The sequence below is a fragment of the Ptychodera flava genome, chromosome 21, assembly GCF_041260155.1.
Source record: "Ptychodera flava strain L36383 chromosome 21, AS_Pfla_20210202, whole genome shotgun sequence".
NCBI classification, from domain to species: domain Eukaryota; kingdom Metazoa; phylum Hemichordata; class Enteropneusta; family Ptychoderidae; genus Ptychodera; species Ptychodera flava.
Window position 1 is genome coordinate 9,792,904 of NC_091948.1, and position 26,591 is coordinate 9,819,494.

The following is a 26,591-nucleotide window of genomic DNA, read 5'->3' on the forward strand; positions in this document are numbered from 1 at the left end:
GACATGACCAAACCTATAAGTCCCCCCGGACGGTGTCCGTGGGGACTAACAAAGCTAAAAGAAATTGCTGTGACAGATATCATGAACAGCCCTGTATTTTCCTTTGTGCCCAGTACTTTTAAGTGATGTTTTACTCTTTTACTTGTAAAACTGAGCTTTATACATTGGGAAAAATTTACAATACCTACAGACATATTCCACAAGAGGGGGTCCTAGCTCCGTCCACCCATATCTATCTTTATCATAAAACCAACACTCTGACTTCATATAACGACATTGCAACCACCGATCGCATACCCAACTATTTCTCAAATTAAACTAATTCCATTCATACATCAGACATTAACTGCACACACACATCAATACAATGTTTTCTTGGTTTCCCAATTTCATTAACCAAGCGGGGACTATATCATTGACAATGACTTGTTTTAATACACGAATGTCTCTCATTTAAAATGGACCTGTGCATGATTAACCTGATAATTAGTGTGAGTACAAAACAATGCATTAAACATCTTCTGTTTAAAAAATATAATTAATGGATAAATTTGTCCCTCTTTTGTTATTTCTCAACAGTGGATCTTGAATTGAAAGGTTGTACACATTGAATGTGAGACTTCAAAAGCCTTGAGTGAAAATAATGAGACAGGAAAGGAGAAATGAAATAAAATATCAAAATAATATAATTTTTTCAAAGCAAAAAGATGGTTCTGAGACCTCACGAGGTGATATTTGCTTAGTGTTTCCATTTATGTAGAGAAAAATGGTTACGGATTGTGAATTATACAAACTCAAAATGCATATAAAATACAATTCCTGTGTTCTGACTCTGATCCTTTCTCTGCCCTTCAAAATGCAACATTATTCTGAAACTGATTTTATTATAAACTTTATAATTTTTACCAGTATTATGGTGGCAATATTGACATACAGATACTGCCGGTAATAACGGTCTGACCCCCCCCCCCCCAATGCATGTGTTTATTAATAAAGTGCTCCTGAAATGATTTGAGTAGTGTGAAACTTTTCTGCTTTCCCCTTCTACCAATACATTGTTACTTCATATGGAACTCCTTCACAACTTATACCTGTCGTTGCCAACCCTTAGGGTAGTATGCCCCTAAGGTACAGACTTTCAGAACTTAAAATCTTTACAATATTCTCCTGGTATATCGCTTCAATGGACTTGAGTGTGTGGATTATCTTAAGTCTTTCTTGTTTTTTTTTATGGAAATCGGAAATTTAATTTTTCCCCATGGAGTGAAGGTAGGCACAGTGGCTATTTTAAATTTCCAATATTGGTAAACTTTACAACAATTTGTGTTTGTAGCACAAAAGTTTTTAGCATCAATCCCTGGTTTTTATTCTTGATTTTGAAAGAATGGTCCTAAGTTTCATATTAGAAAGTATGAGAAATCTTTCACTTTCAAGGTATATACTTCCTTAAAATTACCCCTAATTTAGAGAAGACCCGAGAATTAAAGCTCAAAATTTGATATGTACACTCATTCCCTGATATGACAAAATTGATGAAACGGCAGGTAGTTTACATCCAGATGTATGTCTGTATGGACCTAGCTGGTACTTCAGCATTGATGTAGCCTATAGCTGGATCATAGAGGTTAACTGGAACAGCAGCATCTTGCCTGTGATAGAAAGAGTCAAACAGATATCAGAAAATGACTCGAACTTTTAGCTTGAGTGAACCATTGCATGATGGATGAAACAAAAATGCACTTTTCGTGAAAATGGTACTAATACATTTGTAACTTGAAGATATGTCTCATTATTTGGCACTTCTTATATTTGATGGTAGTAACTTCTTATTTCGTCTGTTTGTACCTATAAATTTTTGGGCAGCTCTGGTTTTCTTGTATTTGCCATAACTTTTAACTGTTGTGTACAGTGCTTTTTAACATTTCATTGTAGAATTGGCACTTTAGAAATTTAATAAATGTTAAATGTTCCAATATACCTCATGGCACATTTTGAAATGTGTGTATGTGTGTGCATGTGTGTTATCCTCTCTCTCTCTCTCTCTCTCTCTCTCTCTCTCTCTCTCTCTATATATATATACATATACACACATAATACCACAATCGAATATGATTTTCTTTTCAGAAATACAACACGAACAGAAAAAACAGAATCTCACCTGTTGAGCATCACCACTACAACCTCTTTTTGAGTTGTAAGAAAAGCAATTACTTCAAGTTTGTTATCCTCATTGGCATGGATATCAATTCTTACAGAGCCTGGCGTGACAAATTTACTGTGGTTTGGATTAAAAAAAAATGAAAATATTATAAATTGTAATACATTTCATGTGTCATCATTTACATTGTAATTAATGTTTGACAGCAGTTAAATTTGACGTGTATGTGTTACATACATTGTTGTTTACTAAACCCTGAGTGCCAACCTCAATTTTTGTTGCCTTCACAGAATATAATGCCGATAACTTTTCTCAGATCTGAACAATTTTTTTCCCTATTTTTCCCAAATTTTGGTCAAAAATTCAAGCAAATGAAAAGTTATGTCCATTTGGTCAAAAATTATTAAAAAAGAATTAAAGAAAAATTCTTAAAAATTGGTAGAATGTTGCACTGAAATTTTTGAAGGAAAATTACAGCATTCAAAGGATTAATTTGAAGTGGTTACTGATCAACCTCATGACTACTTTAAATAATGTAGTCAAATTGCTGGACCAAAACATGCTGTGAACTAATATAAGATCTTGCATGAACTTTTCTGGCACTTAAGGTGTAAAATAATTCATTATGGCACCAGAAATTTCAAGCAATCAACGTAGCCAAATATTAAGTATCGCATTTGTTTTCACCAAGACACACCTGCACAGTGTCCAATAATTTCCTTTTCCCATGGATGATTTCTCATATTCAACACAGAGGGCGATTGACAATTGGCCAATTAAAGGTGGCAAATCAAGGACACTCAATTATCTCTTGGTAAATGTTGAACTTTACTTTCATAAAGGCAACTTTGCCTGTGAGATCAAAGATACTATTACCAGAATGAACTGACAAAACTAGTAAGCTTTTGTTTGGTGGCTGTTTTGTATACAGGGTTGCTTCTACGTTTGTTATAAATGATTTGAAGGTAGTCTTAGCTGGAAACTTTATCATTTCAAACAGATTATTGTGAGTTCACATGTAGAGGGTTTTGTTAAAGTGGTCCCAAATTTCTGAATCAGCTACTTACCTGAAGTGTCCCAAGTGATAAAACATTGGTTGTTTGTAGAAGACGTCCTTGTCTGCATCCACGATGATGGGGCTGTCAACGTAGTTGGCCACCCAGTTAGGACCACCTTGCATGTTCAGTGCCATGTTCCAGTCAACCCAACCAGAAACCCAGTGCTGCAAGTCCTGTATATCAACCATCCAGGGAAGAAAGAGAGGGATTTTAACAAGAGCACTTTTTTGCAGCTGAGACAGTTAACCCACTGGAGATATACCAACCGGATACTTACGCAAACCCTACCCGTAACTGGTGAGTGGAAAATATCTATTAGATGATCACCAAAATATCCTTTTTGCTGATCAGAAGTCTATCTGATATGACTTTTAGAGTAAATTGGAAGGCGCGGCTCTACAGTACCCGGTGTTTCACTGTATTACTGAGCATCGAGTTAGACCGGGTTCCTTGGTATCTCAGCCAAACCCAGGTATTTTTTTATTACATGCCAGTCTGGTTAAGCCAACAGGCGTCACGGTATATGCTTAACGCTAGAAGTAAAATATCCATGCATGTACTGCCATTTTGACTTTGGTTTAAAATCTGTTTGATGCTGTCAATAATGGCAAAATTGTTTGAAAATGCCCTGCATGTAACTAAATGCCATATAGCTTTAACTGTGAAGAGACATGTAATAAAAATATTATTGCCTGAATACACGGATTTATGTGCCCTCACAGCAGGAGATTGTCACCTGCTCTCGGGCACATACACTCATGTATTTAGGCAATGATATATAATATTACCAAGAATCCAAGCCTAAAATCACAACCATTATTTCCTTACTTTCTGCATATGATTACATGGTGATCTATAAAATGAACATTGGAATATAATGCTTGAAGGTGCAGAGACTTTAAACGTCTGTCAACCATGGCATTGCTACTATCCTTCAAAATATTTAACTTTTTTACCCTGTTATTCTGAACAAAGGTTGATTCAAATCACCAATGAAAATGGAAGGGCTTAGTCGATACTAGGTGGTGAAAAGCTTAAAATATTTATTTTAAAGATTCCACGCCAGGTTAATTGCCTGTAATCCATTTGGAGTGTGGAATCATGAGACCAAAAATTGGTTGCGAAAAAACATGTTGTTAATTTTGACACTGCCAGCGAATACCTTCATGTGAACAAAAATTGTGGACAGGCAAGTCTTTGTATCAATGGCAATACAGCTGTAAATTTGTACTTACAGTGATGATGTCATGACTGTAGGATTCTCCTCGCTCCCAGTTTCCTAACATGACGTGTTTCTGACCTGGGAATGACCCTGCACAAGCTTCGGTGGCCAGTAGGAAATAGTCAGGATGTTTGTCATGTGTCATGGACAAAACATTGGCTGGTACAAAAGAGTTAAGATACCAGTGGACAGCAACACCAGCAATGTATTGGGCAGCGTCAGGATCTTTTAACACCTGTAACATAGAATATACCGTAGACTGAATGATCCGTTGCTCGAGGGCGTTCTTTACACACTTGAGGGTGAGCGTGCAGAGCGCCCTCAAGTGATGGATTTTTCAGTCTACATAGAATTCACCATGTTCATCATTTTGCTTCATGATTTTGCTATGCTCTGGCAATTTAGGTAAATGAACTTTGGCAACATATTGTGCTGGTCCCCTACAATGTTGTGTCAATGTTGAACACGGCCGTGGGGGTGGGTGGGTGGGGGGGGGGGGTTTGTGGTAAGATGACTATGACGCCTGTACTGACATATAGAAGGTCAGGTATAATGTCATTGATGATAAGATTTATTTCAGGAAAGGTGATAAAAAGCTACAGATTGGTTTCAGCAAAGAATGTACAAAACATGGACCAATTACAAGCAACCTCACTGGACCATTGTACACCAGTAACCTTGATAACATTTGCCACTTTGCAGTGCCTTACTTTTATACTGCACATTATACAACACTTATAAGGTTCCCAGTGCCGGCTGAGAGAATCCTGGAGGATTTGTGTACAACTTCACTGGTTAACTGAGAAATGAATTGTTGGAAAACTATTTAATAAAAATTCTGGCAAAACATTGGTAATCATCTGCTTGCAAACTCACTGTGCCCTTAGATATGACAACGTTGATGGAATCACAACTGCAATATTTTTTAACGTTTTCTTCACGAGTGTCCACTAAAACATCATTTGCTACACTGACCGTGTTTCTGCAAACGTTTGGGAACATTATATGGGTACATGATTTGGGAATCCGGTACCATTTCTAATCCACCCTAATATGATTGCTTTGACATACCATGGGGATATACCATGGGGAACCCTTGTAACTGGATTGGGGAACCCTGGTAAATATACTTTAGTACTGCTCCAAACAGAAACACCACAGTGATGAGCAATTGCTATTTTTGGACTGACCTTTAGTTGGCTGAAAGTTACCAAATCTGAATGAGCTGTCTTTCAGACCTTCACACTGTCAATAACACTGCCATTGTAGATTTGTTACTGAGTGTCGCATTGCACTTGCTACTGCTAACAGAAATTCAACAATTTATTTCTTCAGTTTGTGCCTGAATTAGTTCTTGCTTACTGAAAGTAGAGTCCCTTACATGTTTCTAGCTATTATCTAATAGTTATTGGTAATAAAGTGCCAGTATGGTCAATCTTGCATATGTAATTTCACACAGTCTTGTCAAGAATTTTGAACAAATTTTGCATATTACTGACAGAAGTGTGATAGTGCATGTAATCCCTTAACCCTTTGAACCCAGCTCAGAAAACAATGTCAGTATGATGTCATAGGTCACCAGGGGGTCAGGATGCAAAGGGTTAAGCCTTCACCTCATTTCCCTATGCATGGATCTATCCATACCTTTGGAAATATTGGGGACATACCAAAATCTGGGAAAGACAAAATAGAAAAGTAATATATTATTGAGACTCACCACATCTGCCCAGTGTGGTAGCATAAGTCTGTTATCATCCAATATCATCACTTTAACATCAGAGTGCCCCCTTTCTTTTAATGTCGGTCCCAAGTCTAATTTGATGAAGTCTCGTTGTGATGTCTCATTGAAATACATGCTCTGGAATGAAAACTTGTAAATGGCACCATCAGTGGGTTCGTTCTGTGCTGTCACACCCCAGAGTTTGATTCCATGTTTGGCGTACTCTTCAATAAACCTTAGAGACAAAGTTGAACATACTGCTGAACAGTGTCAGGGATACTTATTTGGCAAATGCTGATACCAGGTTTGATGTAAGTCTAATGTTAGCTGTACATATCTGTGATCATTACATGTGACCGTAACCGTAACATTTTCTGTCGGTATCACCAGAATTCTGCAGATCAAATTTAATGTCAGAACTATGTAGCATAATACTATGAATTGCCTTTCTAAAAGTTCTCAAAAATTGTTTTGATATTATCATAAATTTGACATCATTATTACCATGTATTTTAGGTGTGTTCTGTTGGTTTCTGATTTACAAAACATGTTATTCTTCCTTGACAAGCAAACATATGGACAACAGTGCTGAATGAATGAAAGGTGGAGCTAAGTGCCCTGTGCAGAGGAGCTGGTTGGTTGAGAGAAATCTGGATGGATCATATCACAGCTGATAGTGTCCTGGAGCAAGAAGGGAACAGTATGGACAGTTCACAAAGCACATCTGTGCCAAACAGAGACAACACACACTGATACAAAATTGTCATGAGTTGATGTACCTTGCAAAGTACATTGCCCAGGCTTTGTAGTATTTCCCTCCTGGTTGTCCAATGAGGGCGCCCTGCCCAGTTTCATTCTGATTGTCCTTCATCCAGTAGGGAGCTGACCATGGACTTCCAAAGAAGGACAAGGTCCTTTCACTCATGTTCATTGCTCTCTGAATCAAGGGTACCTGTGTGACACAATCAAAATCACTCTTAGCTTACATCTCTTTAACTTGTCGTCACCATGGCAGCATTATTGTTATGACAACAAAAGGCAAAATCTCTGTATGGATATACTGCAAATAGAGCAAGGTATTGAAATGTTTTCATCTTCTAACGAAAATGCAGATCTCTATTAACTCTATATAAAGACAAGTCATCGTTGATGACACAGTCCCCACTTGTTAATGGGTGCTTTGATTACAGGTTCTCAGAGAGGATAGAGTCCTCTTCATTAGGTCTGTGATAAAAATACTTTTGAATAAATTCGCTTGATACATGTCTGAGTTGTAGTTCAGGACATAAAAAAATCGTAATAAAATGGCCACATGGTGGCCATATTGGATCGAATCACAAAACAAGTCAATGTGCATGTGTATGACATAGGTCGATGTCCTTGTACCACGTTTGAATAAAATTGGTTGAGATATGCCTGAGTTATGGCTCTGTTCATGAAAAAATCGTAACAAAATGGCCGCACGGTGGCCATATTGGATCGTATCACAAAACAAATTGATGTGCATAGCTATGACATTGGTCAATGTCCTTGTACCAACTTTGAATAAAATCTGTACAAACATGCCTGAGTAATGGCTCTGTACATGAAAAAATCGTAATAAAATGGCCGCCTGGCGGCCATATTGGATTGTATCACAAAACAAGTCAATGTGCATAGCTATGACATTGGTCAATGTCCTTGTACCAATTTTGAATAAAATCGGTTGAGATATGCCTGAGTTATGGCTCTGTTCATGAAAAAATCGTAACAAAATGGCCGCCTGGTGGCCATATTGGATCGTATCACAAAACAAATTGATGTGCATAGCTATGACATTGGTCAATGTCCTTGTACCAACTTTGAATAAAATCTGTACAAACATGCCTGAGTAATGGCTCTGTACATGAAAAAATCGTAATAAAATGGCCGCCTGGCGGCCATATTGGATTGTATCACAAAACAAATTAATGTGCATAGCTATGACATTGGTCAATGTCCTTGTACCAATTTTGAATAAAATCGGTTGAGATATGCCTGAGTTATGGCTCTGTACATGAAAAAATCGTAATAAAATGGCCGCCTGGCGGCCATATTGGATCGTATCACAAAAAGAATTGACGTGCATATCTATGACATTGGTCAATGTCCATGTACCAACTTTGAATAAATAAGTTGAAACATGCCTGAATTATGGCTCTGTACATGAAAAAATCGTAATAAAATGGCCGCCTGGCAGCCATATTGGATCGTATCACAAAACAAATCGACGTGCATCTGTATGACATATGAAGTAATCCTTGTACCAAGTTTGAATGAAATCGCTTCAGGCATCTCTGAGATATCTGCGTGAACGGACGGACGGACGCACGGACGGACGCACGCACGCACGCACGCACCCACGCACGGACATGACCAAACCTATAAGTCCCCCCGGACGGTGTCCGTGGGGACTAAAAAGGACTCAGTCTTATTTGCTTAAGATACTGCCTTTTTAACCAAGTTAACATTTTGTTTAACATCCCACCTGTATCATAACATTTACAAACAAGCGACCTAGCGGCCGATATAGCTCCGCTGTGTTTATGTCGAGAATAACTATTTTTAACACATGTTGATGAAGAAGGTAGAAATCTTTGATAGCTCAATGCAGTGGCCAGAAAAAAGTGGCTAAAATAAGCTGTAAAAATACACAATTGAAGATTTCATCATACTTTGAATATATAACATCGGATCATCCCTAAGAACATGTCAACCGAAGCTATCTGATGAGTAGTTCTTTGAGAATAAAATTTTCTGACCAAAATGGCAACAATTGCCCCCCAAAATAAAAATTGCAGATTTCATCATAATTTCAAAAGATCAAATTTAGTTCATCTATAGAAACCTGTATACCAAATTTCAAAGCTGTTAGACCAGTACTTTTTCAGAAACATATTTTTTGACCAAAACTGGGAAAAATTACCCCAAAATTCAAATTGCAGATTTCATCATTATTTCAATAAATATTATTTTGTTCATCTATAGAAACCTGTATACCGAATTTCAAAGCTATCAGATGAGTAGTTTTGGAAATACACATTTTTTGACCAAAATGGCAAAATTGCCGCCAAAATACAAAATTACAGATTTCATCAGAAATTTAATACATATTACTTAGCTCATCTGTAGAAACCTGTATACCAAATTTCAAAGCTATCAGACCAGTACTTTTTGAGAAAGACATTTTTTGACCAAAAATGGCAAAAATTGCCCCAAAATTACAAAATTGCAGATTTCATCACAATTTCAAAAAATATCATTAAAGTGATCTGTGGGAACCTGTATACCAATTTTCAAAGCTATCAGATGAGTAGTTTTGGAAATACACATTTTTTGACCAAAAATGGAAAAAATTGCCTTAAAAATGCAAATTTGCATATTTTTGCACAATTTGAACAAATCTGAAATAGATCATCCCTAGGGACATATGTACCAAATATCAAAGCTTTCTGACTGGTAGTTTTGAATGACTGGTAGTTTTGAAGAAGAAGATTTTTAAAGATTTTTTAACCAAAAATGACAAAAATTGCCTTAAAAATACAAATATGCAAATTTCACCACGATTTGAACAAATCTGACTGAAGTCACCCTAAGTAAACTGCATATCAAATTTCAAAGCAATCAGACAAGCGGTTTCAGAGAAGAAGATTTTTTACCAAAAACACCAAAAAATGCCCCAAAAATACAAATATGCAAATTTCACCAATTTGAACAGATTTGAACAAACTTAAGTGAGGTCACCCCAAGTGAACTGCATATAAAATTTCAAAGCAATTGGACTTGCGGTTTCAGAGGAGAAGGCAATTGTTGACGGACGACGACGGACGACGACGACGACGGACGACGACGGAAAATCAACCTATTTGATAAGCTCCGCGTCGCTGACAGCGGAGCTAAAAATATGCGCACTTCAAGTTCAAAATAACTACACCTCATTCAGACTATTGATGAGCACTGAACAGATAACTGACTTAAGTCACGTGGAACTTGTAGGTCTTAACAATAGTTGGATCTGCAAGTTCATCAAAATGGAAGCATACTTTTGACCAAAGTCTGCAGGATATTGGACTCCCTGGGCAGGAAAAGATTAAATTTTCATTGCAATTACTGTCCGCTGAAAGAAATGCATTATCTAGTATACATGAATCTTACCTTGTACATCAGATCTTCCTTGGCAAGTGCGAAGTGCTGCAAGGCTAGGTCTCCAGGTACATCATCGTAGGAATATGGATGTGTTGAGAAATCACAACTTGCCATGGGAATACGTCCAAAAGTGTATTCAATTCCTTGTTGAACAAACATATTAGAAATATATAGGAAAACATTGAAACTTTGTCTTGGTCTTACCTGCCTCATTCTTCATTCGTCAGTCAGTTGGGACATTATTCAGTACAGGAATACTGAATAGAAAATATTGATTTTTTAAATAGGAAGTGGTCAAGTGTCATCAAATGAAATTGAATCACTAAAAATGTCTGCATTTCACTGATGCTACATTGGAATCATGTTCTCTACAGCTGCTGGTTTTAAAAGTACATGATCTGTGACTGATTTCATTCTTATAAAGTCTTGAGCTTGGTCATTGAAGTGAAAGAGAGCAGACTGAAGGCAAGTTGGTACCGGGTTGGTGCACGTTGAATTGGAACGAACTGTTGAAAAAACATTTAGTTTAATGCTGCCTTGAAAATCCTGTTAGATGATTTTGCAATTTATTTCCCTTCGATTTTTCTCTTTCGTATGCAGTTTACTGATTCTGTATCAGGATCATTAAAGCTTCAAAACCAGCAAAAACTGTTTCACAAAGGCAAACTTTCTGTTGGATGAGTAAATTGTTAATGGGCATATTTCATAAATTGACAAGAATATGATACTTTAACCCTTTACCTGCCAGTACCTGCCAGACAGTATCACTTTCCCATCTGCCAAGTCAGTAAAGAGCGGTATTGAGCCAAAACCATATGTATTTTCATCCACTAGGCTTGGTATGTTATAGCAGCTTTAGTCTGTAAAAATCATGTTTACAGTATCTCTGTCTTCAGGGACCTTCAAATGTTCAAGTCTTTGTAAAAATGCACCATATGGGACATGTTTTGCTACACTAGTTTTAACAAACTTGATCTGATGGTGAACTATGAACTTGGCAGGTAAAGGGATAAAGACTTACACTGGAAGGGCATGTGGTTAAGTCTGTACACAGTCTGATGATACAAGGGGATTTATTTTGTAAGTTTGTATGGTAAGTTCATACCATCTTTTGCAAAGTAAGACTGCAATATCTTGTCTTGGACATCTTTGGTGACGTTCAGAATGTTGATACCAGCAGCATCTGTGAAAGCTCCACCGAAGCCAAGGATCGTCTGGTAGGTCACTGTTCTGTTCACGGTGAATGTTACACTGTCTACACAGAACAGAATAAAACCAGTAAATCAGACATGTTCAGTTAAGGCAGAGATCAGTGAATAACTGTGTGTGGCAAAATACTGAAATTATTGAAAGGTAAAATGACTGCTTAGAAAAGCAGAGTGATCTATTCTTTGGGTTATTTTCAAAACTGCGAAAGTTGACTTCTGCTAAACTAAGGTACCGGTATATTCAAGTTTCTGAAAATCATATTTGGTCCAATTATCAGATTGCTTCACACCGCCCGAATATCTTGATGTCTTCTTCCATGATTTGCACATTATAAATGAACGGTTGCCATAAAGGTACACTAATGTAAAAAGAGTGATGAGCATGACATTCTGATTATTTGCTCATTTGCATGTATACTTAATTTCCATAATTAGGCCAAGAAACTAGCCTGCACACAGCTCTTCCATGTAGTGGCATTGATCATTGAGATGATTTCACTGACTTCAGTTAAGTTCACAGTTCTATTCAATGTCAACTGCTTCATGATACTAAGAATATTCTCCTGGACTTAGTACTTATCAACAGATTAAAGATTTTTGCTCCATTGAATTCTATCAGTGTTGTACCTCTAAAAGAATTGTCTATTTATGGCACTTTCTTCTAGCCTGTATCATCAGATAATTTTACCTTGATCTGAAACGCTCCTTTCACATATAGCAATATTTATGGGTTGGACAACTGCAATCTATGCCAGCACAATCAAATTTTGAACAGTATCTTTATGATTTGAATTTAATAAATTTCCACAAAACATAATGAAATTATCTATGTGGGCTATGTCTGCTGTAAAACCATATAAAGTTTGATTACTGACCATTCATACCCAGCTTGAACTGGTTTGATGATTTGAGAACATACCCAAAATTTTACAATTGAAATCTCCAATTTATCATTTCCATGAGGTAACTGATCATCATGAGCAACAAATTATAAATCCCCCACACTAAGAAGAATATGAATGTTACAATTTTTATGTCCTATGTCAAAATAGAGCCTCGGAGAAGTTAAATTTCGCTCAAGAGTTCAACACTGCTAACATTTCTGTTCCTCTATAGCTTGATTTATCATCTCTACATGGAAGTTACTCATCAAATTGGAAACTTCCTTTTCTGGTACTCATGTTATCAAATGACTTTATCTATGATCACAAATAACAATCACCTATTATCTTAAACTGGTGTCATTTTCAATAATATTTCTCTTCTATTTCAATCCAAGGTACCAAATCCAAGGTACCAGCTCATTAAGCAGATAGCTTCCAAATTCCTACCATTAATAATAGCAGTTTACTATTGCAATGACAGTATGTATTTCTTGCTGACGTTGTTAAAATTTTCACTTATTGTTGACAGCAAAAAGGATTTTACAAAAGAAATTATCTATGTTGTTAGATTTTAAGCATGACCCTTCCCCTCTAATATCACAGTATATTTCCAAGTATTGATGTGAACGCCCTACATATCAAAGTCCAAACTGTTTTAAATGGTCAAAAGTACACAATGTACGACTGACCTCTCTTTGATGTCATTGTTAAATATTTGATACATACAATAGAATTGTGTCCATCTCGAAACTCTAAACATGAAATATAAAGCTATGCATACCTTATAGTACTTACTTGTAATGTTTGGTTTGCTGTCAATTTTGTACACCCTCTGTTTTAGCCTGTCAAGTGTTTTACTGCTTGTGTACACTGCATAGTGACCTTTGCTTACTTGGGGCTCTTGCACGGTGTCACACTCAGATGCTGTGCAGACGCACACAAATGAAGTGTCTCCAAACTCTTGCTTTGTGCACTCTGTCTGTGCGTCAATCACACCTGTAACATAAAGTACAAATGCATATAGCCAAGATACTGTACATAGGATACATACACAAACCAAAGTGAAAAAGCCATATTGGGTTTTGGATTCACAGTTTACTGTAGAAAAGAAAAGAGAACCCGATACATTATGCAACAGTTTACTAAAAGAAGAGGGGGCCGATCATCATTGATCATCCTGTAAGCTTTCTTTCAAGTTGACAAACTGTTTTTCAAAAGAAGGCTGAAGCACTCAAGGGCAAGTTCATGTATGCATATGGGTCCTAATAAAAAAATTGTATATGTCATTATAAATTTGTAATTTCATGTATCAACATTGTTGATACACAAAAACTACATTTTTGTTATACATACATAAGTACGATACTGAACTGGAATCCTAAACGATGTACAGAACTTGATCTATGGCTACTTAAGCCAGTTGTAATATTGCATGAAATGTTTATGGCAATGCATGGTCACAGTATTGCCTTCACTGATTGGCACAGGATTCCAGTGTAATTTAGTATACTGACAGAAATATTATTTTTGATTATCAACAATGTTCATATTTGTATTACAATTCATATAATCATCAATGAAGTTAGCTGTGGGTCCATAGCCGTAGTGTTTTCAGGCGGGATTCCTGCCTTTTACGGGATGATTTTGATATTTACGTAAAACATCAAAGCTATGGACATTGGAACATGGTACGTCCATAATTGGACCCACGTCCCAGCTACAATAACATCAACAATTTTAAACCTATGACCAATTACTCCTACCCTGTGGCCGAATACAATATTTGCAAAGAAATAATTGCGTTGCATTCTGTTTGTGTATCTCTAACCTACATTGAAAAATCTGTCGGTGTCGGCGCACGGCATTGCTATTTGACTCCTGTACACTGGCACAGTACGAAGAAGAAGACAACTTTATGAAATGAAAAGAGGGGCGGAGCTCAAGTTCTGGCAACAATCGCCCGTGTTAATAGTAATCCCGAACAACAACCGTAAAAACATGCCATTAAATATTGTTTGCTATAATTATTCCGTAAAAATGTACGTTTCTTACCGCAAACGAAGGTGTGACTTAGTAAAATCCACGAAAATGTGAAAATCACACACTTCTGCGATCTCGTGACAGCCATACTTTGATGTCAAAGGTCATGATTTCTGTCACTTTAAAAGAATGTCTTTCATTGGGCAATAAAATGTTACGTTGTAATTTCGTCTCAGGTTTCAAGGAATCCCGCAAAAGTATGAAAGTGCCAATGTCTTGACTATTCAAGAGAATTTACGAGAAATACGAATCATTTTTCTCCCGTGAGCGTGAAGAAGAAAGAATAAACTTAAGAACCTAGAGCAATGATTCTGTATCTTAGGCCAATCAAACACAAGGTTACAAAAGAAAGGATCGATCTATTCGCGGCAAAATCAAATTTGCATGCGAGACAGCCGTGGTGTACAGCGCCGCTGTCTGTAACTGTAACCGTCGCTAACTTGCATGCGAGACGAGCCTGTGTAATCATAATTGTTGAAAATCTTTCGTCGCTAGGTGAAAACATAGGGTCCATGGTGAAAGTATGGCAACAGCAAGATTTGCCCTAGCGAGAGAGCTCTGCAAAGCGATTCAAAGGGACGATGAGAGGTAAGACTCAAAGGTGTAGCACTGTCAAAACGTCGACCGAAGAACCATAGCGGTTCTGTGATGATTTAGTTCGGGTGATACAGAAGCTGGAAGCGAGTCGTGTTTAGTCATAGAAAGTAGTTGTTTGGTGAACTTGGGCCAAACGCGACATTAAGATCTTGTCCGAAAACTGAATGATGAAACTCTAATACCTAGATCTACGAATATTACGAATCAATTGTTGGGGAACCTGATAATTCCCTCGGTATTTTGAAGGGTTGTGATTCTGTACAAATAAACAAGTGTGTCACCGAATGAGACAACTCATGTTGACCGGTTGACTGTTGTGTTGAAGCATAAACCCTCGCTCGAGGGTCTATGGTTGAAGTCACGTTTTGCAAAAAATGTCTGGGCTTTGATCTGTTTTCTTGTTTCTTTATATTCGCGCTCAAGTGCACTTGCTGATTGTGTCTGTGCATATGAAATACCTTAATATTTTAACAATATACCCTCTCAGATTGTCGCAGTGCAGTAGCTCAAGGTTTTGCCTTGGTTTTGGACGGCAAAATCAAATGCACCAAACCCAAACAAAACCTTGAGTTGCTGCATCTGCAGTACTGTAGCTCGAGATTTTGAGGGTATGTTGGTCCATAGACCCTCGAGAAAGTTTTTCTCAGGGGTCTATGGTTGGTCGGACGGCAAAAACCAGATGTGCTGTCCAACTGATACCCTAGCTGCAAAATTGTAGGTCTACGGTGAGGCGGTCGGGGAGTTTTGGTTTTTGCGACATAGCTCACCAATAGAGCTACAATGCCGAAGGCCCTGTAGCATACAAAATAAGCGCGCCGGACATGGCGCGGCATTTTCATGTAAAATCCCGCATATTAACTGCATTTGGTCGTACCGATTTATCACTACTGAAGACTAAACACTATACTACACTAACCGTGACGTTTATGGGGTTTGGTATTAGCGCAAACACGTCGATCGCGTTCCATAAACATTGAGCGTGTTTCTGGGGGGCGCCATTACCGGAAGTTGGTAATGGCGGCTCCAAGAAATGTTTTTGGAACGCGATCGACGTATTTGAACAAATACCAAACCCCATAAACGACAAGGTTAGAGCAGTCTACTGTTTAGTCTTCAGTAATGATAATCGGTACGACCAAATGCAGTAAATATATGGGATTTTACATCAAAATGCCGTGCCATGTGCAGCGTGCTTATTTTGTATGCTACAGGGCCTTCGCATTGTAGCTCTACTGGTGAGCGATGTCGCAAAAACCAAAACTCAGCGACCGCCTCACCGTAGAGCTACAATTTTGCAGCTAACTGATACCCATGCAAAACCTCAAGCTTTAGTACTGAGCTACAGTACTGCAGCTCAATCTCAACCTAGGCTACTGTACAAGTGGATTGCAGCAAAAGTCAGGTTGCTTTGACCATGACCATCATGGAGAGAAAAAATACTCTATGTTCCCGTCGTTGTTGTATCTCTCGTTGTTGTGTTAGGGCTATGTTCCTTTCCTAGCTCTGCATGGCAGGGCTGTGTGTTACTGGCATTATTTATTTGGGAATAGATATCCTTTGCTGGATAATGGAACATCCCTCTGTTGTGGCATATTAAAAGCTGGTGACAGACAAGATTTTATGTACATGAAGCGATTATACATGTTCTTGAACGAGTTGACCACCCAGTCTGGCAAACTGTTCCACAAGTTGACAATTCGTGGTGCAATTGAGAATTTTCTGATATCTAGTCTTGTAGTCGGCTTTATCAGTTTGTATGCGTGGCCTCTGCTCCTTGACGATGTGTTGAATTTAAGTGATATGTTACAGGAGTCGATGTGGTTTACTATTTTGTAGACCTCGATCATGTCACCTCTCTCTGTGACTTTTAATACTTGGTAATTTTAAAACCTGCAACCGTTGCTCATATGACATATAGTGGAGTTGTGCAGTGTTTTTGTTAAGGCCGGTACCCCGGTAAATGTTACCGGGGTTCCCCTTGGTATATCAATTCATGCTGATTAGGGGACAGTAGAAATGTTACCCGGGTTCCCAAATCATTTACCAATGTTCCCTAACCTTAGCAAAAACACTGTTGTGGAATCAGTTTTGTTGCTCGGTGTTGAACTTGTTCTAGAATACTGCTGTCCTTTACTAGCCAAGGTGACCATGCCTGAACTGAATATTCAAGTCTTGGTCTGACTAGTTAGTTATACAGTCTTAAAATAAAATGCCAGTTATGGGTAGATATGAAATGTGTCATTTACTCTCCCACAAAGTTTGGAAAAGATATATTGAATTTGAAGTTTAGAAATACACAAGGTACACCCATTGCAGAGTGTACAACGTGTGGACTGTTTGACTTTGCTTATAATCATTCTAGTAATAGTCATTCATTATGCTAGATGGTGAATACAATTTGAAAAGGCAAAGCAGGACACAGTGACTTAGACACTGCACCACACAATTTCTGATCACAGCTTTTCCAATGAAATATGCGATCCTCACACATCTATTTCTCTGATTTCAGTCTCACAGAGTTGTTGCTGTCACAAGGTGCAAACCCGAACACTCCACTCCCGGACGGTGTCAGTCCATTCCACATTGCAGTCGGAGCAAAAAGTATTGAGTATACCAAGCTAATGCTGCAATTCAATGGAAATCCAAATGTCAGGTATAGTTGAACAGTGTGTAACATTCTATATACAATAAATTTCTCTCATTGGAAAAAACAGGCTTGAGGAGGAAATTTATGGGTGAAAGTCTGATAAGAAGAGATGATTGATATATTACTATGGAATTTAATTTGTTCACTAATGCCAGATTGATGGCTGTTGCTGTTTTAGAGGTATTACTATCACTCATGCATATATGTCGTGAACTAGTGAAAATCTCATGGTATACCATCGCGGGTGTGCTGTATTGCTATTATATCATAACAGTATATTGAAATTCTGGCGTTGAAAGTCATAAACGGACTTTTGCTCAAGCTGAGAGCTCGCGCGTATACCAGCCGTGGTATATCGCCCAATATACCACGGTTCTTTTCGCGTCTCGACCAATCAGATCGCTGTATTTGCGCCATCAATATACTGGTATGATATAATTAAGCAATAAAGCACACATGGTGGCGGTGCAAGATTTTGACCTGTTCACGACATATATGCACAAGCGATAACAAGTGCATAAATGAAGTGAATTGGTCAAAATAGAGTGGTATACCGTCGCTGGGTGTGATTTATTGCTATTATATCATAACAGTATATTGAAATTGGAACGTCATAAAAGGAATTTTGCTCAAGCTGAGAGCTCGCGCGTATGCTAGCCGTGGTATATCGCCAATATACCATGGTTCTTTTCACGTCTTGACCAATCAGATCACTGCATTTGCACCATCAATATACTGGTATGATATAATTGATAATAGCACCTTACCTTTATTGTGAAAAAATCATTTCTCATCAGATTGTTTTTATTGTGCTCACCACCACTAGATAGTAACAAAGTAAAGCTAAACTGGTTCAATTTGAAGTTCTTCCTACTGGTATATATTTCTTTTACTCTGAACTAAAACTGAAAATGTGGTGTGTGTGTGTGTGTGTGTGGTGTGTGTAAAATACTGTCTATATTCTAAATATTGTTGAATCTACCTATCAGATGCAGTGAAGGGTTAACTCCATTGCATGTAGCTGCCATGTGGGGGAAGTATGAAGAATTGCAAATGCTCATCTACAACGGCGGTGACCCATTCATCTGTGAAGAGGAAGGAAGGAATGCCTATGATTTGGCAGAAGAATACGGCGATGTCAGGTGCATTGAGTTGCTGAAAGACTACAAGGAATGGGATACAGGAGTGCAGGAAGATGCATCTCCAAGGTATTCCTTGCTACCTGGTAAGTACAGCAGGTTTATCTTACTCTACTGGTTCCAAGATATGACCCCCTACCTCCAAAATCATAGGTAAACATTTGTCTTGCCAAGTTTACAGGTCACCACCAGGTCAAATTGGTTAAACTCAATGAGGCATAAGATGACCCACATGTTGCATTTTAATAAAGGGTTGAACGTCGCTATAGTCACTACATATTCACAGACAACACATGCAAGATTTAATGACAACGAACGCCTGAAACACAGCAAAATTATGGGATTTTGGGGACCAAACACGGCACTTCCGATCAGTAGCGTAGCTTTTTCACATTTGCATAGATTTACGATAATCCGTCTTTTATAGAGGAAGTTCCTATTTAATTTGCTATAACCTCTGCCATGCCAAGTAGATGAAAATATGTACTGGTTTTTAGCACACTCCCTCTACCCACTTGTGTTGGGTCAGTACTGCATTTTACTTACTTGGCAGATGGGAAAGTGACGATGACGGCCTGGCAGGATAAGGGATAAGTGCTCAGCACTCATGAGTCTTGTATAAAAATAGTGCAGAGATTACATTGTTGTTTTTGGTGTGCTCACAATATCCAACTACTGACATGACAATGAAAGTAAGAGAATGCTAACATGCAACAATAATTCTGACATGTACAAAGAGATCTGATTAGTTTACCGTTCAGAAATATACAAGAGAATGCAGGGAAAAAAGGCATATGTGGCTATATTTACAATGCAAGTGGTCGGATGAGAACAATCCCTATTCTACCTCACAAAATGAACCACATTTTCCCTGACTACCGGTACGTGTATATCAAAAGCAATCATTGTTATCAATCATGAATGGTGTAGTTGTTGCATCAATCATGTGTACAGGAAAATGGAAGTTACAGGATGCATGATACTAACTTCTATGAAAGTGTAATTGTCTTAGGTTTGATTGTGTTAATTTTGTGAAACCCTTAAAGCTACTAGGTATATTGTGGCATCTGAGAATACCAACTAAACTTTAATACCCACACATTGGATTTAAAATTTGTATATTCCTGTAAACTTCGTAGCAGTGGTAGAACATCTTTGAGCGATATATTTGTTGAATCTCAGACTTCAAAAGCAGACATATAGTTGACAGAAATTTATACCATGTTGCTAATGCAGCTAAATTTTATTGTTTATTGCAGTTTCAGGTTGTAGTTCCCAAGACGCCACAGACTCACTGCGTAAAAACCACACCTGGGATCTGCAAACACCACCAAATACCATATCGTCAAATTCCAGTAGTCCAGCTTTGGGGTATAGCTGCTCACCAACCAATCAAAGACCATCATCTTCACTCTCCAATGAATCATCAGCGAATCGGAGATACACATCCTCATCCTCAGCCGGAACAAACATTGCCAATTCCAAGTCTTATTCAAGCGACATCAGCAGCTTCACTGACATTGACGAGGACATTGCATTCAACTTTGCCAAATCCTTAAATCTGCTATCTGACTCATTTACAAGTGATAAAAGACTCTCCCGGGACACAGCAAGCAGTGAACTTGATGTAAATGAACTTGACCTTGGCATGTACAATAGCCAACAGAGTGACGATAATCTCTCAAACATTTCAGGCGCCACCTATGTTATTAGCCGGGGCAGTCCAAAGCCAGGTTTACCAAGGCTCAATAGTAGTGGCAGCAGCAGTTCATCACTGGGTCAAGACTGTAGGCTTAGCCTTGGCAGTGACAGGAGCTCGCAAAGTGTCAACATGGACAATGCCCACAGATGCAGTGGTACTGTGAGTGATTTATATGATCTTGTGCATGGTGAAGCATGTGACTTTGAGAAATGGGGTTATGGGAATAGCCATGGTTGGATCAGTGACGATGTGTGTCGAGGGGAAATCCAAGATTGTTGTGACAGTTGGAATCAAAATGTGGACGTCGTAAGGAATTCAAAACGGCACTCTGATCCAGATGAGCACAGTTGCAGTGATGAAACCCATCATGAAGAGAGCAGAACTTCTCAAAGATCCAACTCAAAAACTGTTCTATCAAGCTCGCTTCTCTCCGGAAATGATGTACGCCACGAACTGCCAAATTTGTCTATTTCAACTTTGGCAAGCACTTTAAGCGAAGACAGCGCACAGGGTCTGGATGTGACATCTCCGGATCATCCTCTCATCTATATGAAATCATCGACCAGCTCAAGTGAGGATGATGACAGCAAATTAGAAAAGACCATTCTGTTCTGTGGTGCCATTTCAGAGGAAGATGAAGACGCCTTTGACAGTGATGATGATGAGGTCGAGAAAACCCACAAGGAGTGTGATAGTACTTGTCTTTCTTCTTTCTCATCAGATAAATCTAACAGCACAAACGAAGAGTTTTATTCTGCAGAGGAGCAGCCTAGCGAGGAGGGAGGTGGTTCCTTGAATGACACTGAAATTTTATCTGATGAATCTGCGTCTCCCGTAAGGCATTGCCCGGATACTTTGATTCTTGAGGATAGTCAACACCGGAAGGGTCTTTGCAGAGTGGCAAACAAGCATGTCCTGACACTTTAATACTAGACGACAGTCAAACGCAAAGTCCCAGATTGTCGATACACGATACAGAAAAAGTGTGTCCGGACACTTTAATTCTTAATGACAGTCAAACACAAAGTTCAGAATTGCTAGTACAGCAGAGTGAACAAGCCTGTCCAGACACATTAATTCTGAATGAGAGTCAAACACCATGTGTTGAACATTCACAGAGCGATGGCCACACAGAGAGGAACAGATATTCTCTCTCTAAACAGTCTTGTCCCGATACACTGATTTTGGAAGACAGCGGAACAGAACCCTTACATGTTTCACAAAGGCATGTGAAAACACAAAGCATAGACAGAAACACTCAGCCAGACACACTGATACTGGACAGCAGTCAGGAGTCCCAGAGTATAAAGGATAGACTTAGGAGCAGTAGAAAGGTGAAAAAGCGCTACAGCGCCCTCTACAACGTAAGTGATCTAGTCACTTCAGATGATACAAGTACCGAATTTTCCCTCGACCACAGGGATAGATATTCTGAACGTTCTGCTGGGGACGCACAGACTTGTCTTTCCAGTGGTGACAGTCAGACACCAGAGAGCGTTGACCACACCATTGAGTACATTTACAAAGACACAGACATTGGTGCCACTCTCATTGAGAGACGCTGTCCGTCGTCGTGTAACAGTAGCCAGTCTGGCACCAAAAGTGTCAATTCTTCACTAGAAAGTAGCAGTGATGAAACCATCATTTACGACTGGCAGCAGTACCAGACAGATGCCTTCAGCGACACAGACAGCGATTCACAGGTCATTGAGATTCCGCCACAGGTGAGGACTCTGTCTAATAGAGATTTACGGGGAGAATTGAAGAGTTTTGGTGAGTCTCCAGGACCCATCAACTCGACCACCAGGAATGTGTATCTGGGACTACTGACCAAATTGAAGAAAGATCCCAGTAGACCGAAAGTTACAGTTGACAATCAGTCTTCATCAGGTAAGTCTTGTCCTTGTCTGCTGCTGTTTTCTTATCAGTGGATCGCAGAGAATAGTGATATTCTGATTCTGATTTTGATATGGTCTCCAAGATATATATAAGGTAAAGTGTAGATATTTCTTCAGAGTGCATGCAAATACCAATGTACCAGCAAATCCCTGTGCGGCTGTAATAGTTTGAACAACAGATGTACCCTGATTAGGTCAAGAAATCCTGGAGTAGAGAGCATAGTTTATTTGGTCAAATGAATTATCAGTACGTGTAGTCTTGCATGAATTTTAGTTCTCTTATTATAATCCTAATGTTTTCTATGGCAAAGTTTGGAATGGAAAAGGAAATGGGGACTGTGCAAGGCACTTGGGAGGGACTTCCTTAGTGCCCCCTCCTCTACCACCCTTTTTATGTATAGTAGGATATGCTGACCCAAAAACACACCCTTACCCTAATTCTAAACCCCTTAAAGGTTACATTGCTTCCTCTGGAGAAATTCTCGGGATTACAGTTATTTCGGGTATGAGGAGGCCTAAAGGAAGTCTTGCCAGCACTTGTGAGGTTACATTTGTGAAACGGCTTATTTCAATATGTCATCCAGTTTTTTTTTTGGTGTGAAAATTTCTCGTGACTAGTTGGTTTTGATCTTCTGTCAGGTTTTATACTTGAACTGCACCAATGCCTTTGTCAAAATCAAGCCATTCCCAACTTGCAAGATGACGAAGACAAGCTTGCTGCACAGTTTGATCAGCCTGACCCACAGCGCAAATGGAGAGAGGGAACTCTGAAATCATCTTTCAATTATCTTCTTTTGGATCCGAGAGTCACCAGAAATCTACCTGTGAGGTACCACCATGGCTTGAGTGAAATGGACGCGTTCAGTATGTTTGTTTCAGCCATTTTCTATGTCGGCAAAGGCAAGAGAGCCAGGCCCTATGCTCACTTTTATGAAGCTCTGGAACAGATCAGTAATCCAAGGCTGAGGGTGAGTGACATACACATGTACATTTCTCACTAATTTTATTCAAATGTGTTTGTTCATCAGTTGTTGTATATTTTTGTCAATATTGTGCACAACTGTGGAACAGTAGTTTCAATTAAATGTAATGAAATAACATTTGAAATGCAAAAGCATGAGTGCTAACTATTATAAAAATAGTAAGAACTTTAATTCTTATTTCGCTCAGAAACAAGCAACTGTGAAGTACATGTGATTTATTTCTGGTTACATACTGATAATGAAATTGTTATATTTCATATTTTCTATAGTGAAAAGACTATTTTGGACAGTGGTGTAATTTTTCAATCTGTTTTTTATCAAAAACTGAGTGGCTTGGTGCAATTAAACTTCGCAAAGTTTTCAAAAATAAATTTTATTCCAAATTAAACATCAGCAGCTACACATAGCACATTTGATGCAGCTACACTTTTGGTATGACATTTCATGATTTGTTTTGGCATTTCTCTTTCCATCAGCCGAGTGAGAAAGTCCAACACATATTAGACATCTGGCAGCTGGGTCTTGGAGTTGTATCCCTGCATTGCTTTCAAAGTGTGATACCAGTGGAAGCATACACCAGAGAAGCGTGTATGGTTGAAGCATTGGGTCAGTATACAATGAATGAAACAACATTTTTTCCACAACCCACCCATAACATCTCATCGCACAACTCTCAGCTTACCTGCATGAGTAGGGCAGATTCAAAATGATGTTACCATATTGTTTATACGCTAGAATTAGTGTTTGTCCAAAATTAGATGAAAAATTTTGCACAAAAATTTGCCATAAAAATCACACTCTGACCAAAAACTGCACAAATACTTGAACAACTGCGAAGTGTAGAAATCTCCACATGGGTGTCAAGTACAAGGTAGTGATGATTGTTATATATCACTGTGTTTGATTTGGGTTGAATTGTTTCCCGTTATTACGGCAGTTTTCTCGGTGTTATTTCACCAACCATATACCATGCAGTAAGTGTTAGATTGAACAGGTCGCTGCCTTGTTGTCTTTGAGTTTTTTCATACTAACTGGTAAACAAGTGACAATGCAGTAATCAAGAATAATTAATCCAATTGTAATTGTCATTTAGCATCTAGAGAAATATGGCGATAATATAATGGAAACAGAATTTATTTTCAGACTCTGGCTCCTAGACAGGAAGGTACTTCATATGCTAAGCAAGTCTAAGGTCTCTGAAATAAGTGCCTTCAGTTGATACATAGAAAACTGAACAATCAAGTGTGAATCTGTGCTGTACATACATCTTGCCAATCAAGATATGTTATCAAGACTTTAAATCTACATTGATTTCCACAGGCTTGTCACGCCTAACGAATGCAAAGAAAGGTGACTATTATGGGATAGCAGCGACGTGGTCAGCATCCAAGAAGAGGAAGATGGGAATTCATCTACTTGGCAAAGCTTTCAAAATATTCCTCATTGAAGGGGAAAGGCAGATCAGACCAGCTGACATCAGGGTGGGACAGTGAGGTGACGTGGTGGACAAAATTGACAGCAACATTGTGGACAGAATTTTAACAGATCCTCTGTGCTGCCACCAAGAGTTAGATCGCTGCATCGCACTCACATACCAAACAGATCAGTAACATTACATTTACCGGTAAATGTTACACGGAACTTAAACCTGCATTATTAAAATCTAGTGTTGTCACTAGAGGGCAGTGTCATAAAATTCAGCAGTGTGTATTGCTAGCTAAGTTTTCTATCGCAGCTTGTCTGTACTGCCACAATTGTACAACATCAGTACTATTATCTGTGTGTAAAACCAGTAAATATGAAAGAGAATTACTTCTTAAGGCTTTCAACTACAGTGTAGCTGTACTTGTTAATGTTGTATTGTATATGTTAGTGTATGGCAACCACAACAAGTGAAGAACATTTAGCCAATTTTGCAGTACACAATTTGCAAAGTCGACAATAGTTAATTTTATCAGTATCAAGTGAAGTGCTTGATAACCACAGATTGTAACCAACAAACAATTTGTCAAACTGTTGACATTAACCCTTTCATTGTACATTTTCATTTCTACAGATTTGTGTTTTTAGCAGATAAAGCAGAAGCTGCTTTTTTTGCTCTGTGAGCTATACAAAACTTGATTTTGGACTTTTACAAGTTTACTTTTACTACAGTATTTACGTGCAAGTTTACTATTTACTGTTAATAACATATAACTTTCTGCATGCTAGTAGTACTGTATATCTGTTATGTGTATGCCAGTAATCAATGTTTTAACATCCTGAAGTATTTTAAACATCTTAGTTTTACATTTCTATTTTTAAGGTCAGTGAGTGCTTCAAAAAGCCATTGAAACTTTTCTACTTATTTTTTCAGTAGAGAGAAATTATTTCTACAACAGACAACCAAAGTTAATATTAGTTAAGATGGACCAGAATACATCCAATCCAACACACTGCCAACATACATGAAACCTGTAACATGCATGATACTGTAACATATATCTGAAGTATCCCTAGCTTCAGTTAAGCTGTGGCACTTGGTGATTTCCCTTTATTTTCATTCCATCTGTAAAACTGTAAAATACAGTTTCTTGTTAAACTCCTTATCATGCCAAAATCTCAAGTGTTTAACATATCAATCTAGTCAGTACATATGTGATGTCCAATGTTGTTATCATTGACAAAGTCCAGACTACAATTCATTTGTCAACAAGGACACTGCATATTGTACCATTTTGAGTCTGCATTGATAACACTCAGTATTTTAACATCTTTTAGGCAAAAGGAAAAAATGTTCTTCTTTTGCACAACCTAAACAATGGAAATATTATTTAAAGTTAAAGCCATTTTCTATAAACAAAACCATATTTCACTGTGATTGCTTTAACCACAGTTTGCAAAGTTTAGGAGTCTGTTGACACTACACTCTCCAATATTTGCATACAGATGGCTAGTTTGTGGTTGTTATCATAGTTGATAAAAATACACAGTGTATTTCAGAATCTTTCAATACTTACCGTTCATTGTACTGTGTTCATTGTACATGTACTGTGGATTGTAAGCTAGGTAATTTTACCAGGGTTCTGCTGAGAATTTTGTAGTCAGGGTTTAACGTAAGTGGTGGCATGGTTTCCAAACTATTCACCTCTTTTAATGTTCCATGATCTTAGATCTTAGAAGAACATTACA

General features: G+C 38.2%; 2 protein-coding genes across 2 annotated transcripts; one reads left to right on the top strand and one right to left on the bottom strand.

Moving 5' to 3' along the window:
- Positions 1-412: 412 nt before the first annotated feature.
- On the bottom strand, positions 413-14,569 carry LOC139121330 (lysosomal acid glucosylceramidase-like). The gene is made up of 10 exons (XM_070686132.1): positions 14,467-14,569; positions 13,210-13,410; positions 11,428-11,577; positions 10,332-10,465; positions 6,938-7,110; positions 6,156-6,393; positions 4,452-4,673; positions 3,226-3,389; positions 2,159-2,275; positions 413-1,649 (listed from the first exon to the last, which is right to left on the bottom strand). Exons 1-10 carry the CDS (start codon positions 14,540-14,542, stop codon positions 1,550-1,552), a joined length of 1,575 nt encoding a protein of 524 aa, XP_070542233.1. The 5' UTR covers positions 14,543-14,569; the 3' UTR covers positions 413-1,549.
- Positions 14,570-14,857: 288 nt separating this feature from the next.
- Positions 14,858-25,052, top strand: LOC139121348 (uncharacterized). Its single transcript, XM_070686165.1, is given in 8 exon segments — positions 14,858-15,042; positions 17,561-17,704; positions 18,688-18,923; positions 20,097-21,460; positions 21,463-22,429; positions 23,077-23,405; positions 23,897-24,026; positions 24,741-25,052. Coding segments are annotated over 8 exon segments (3,408 nt in total). The 5' UTR covers positions 14,858-14,977; the 3' UTR covers positions 24,914-25,052.
- Positions 25,053-26,591: the final 1,539 nt, after the last annotated feature.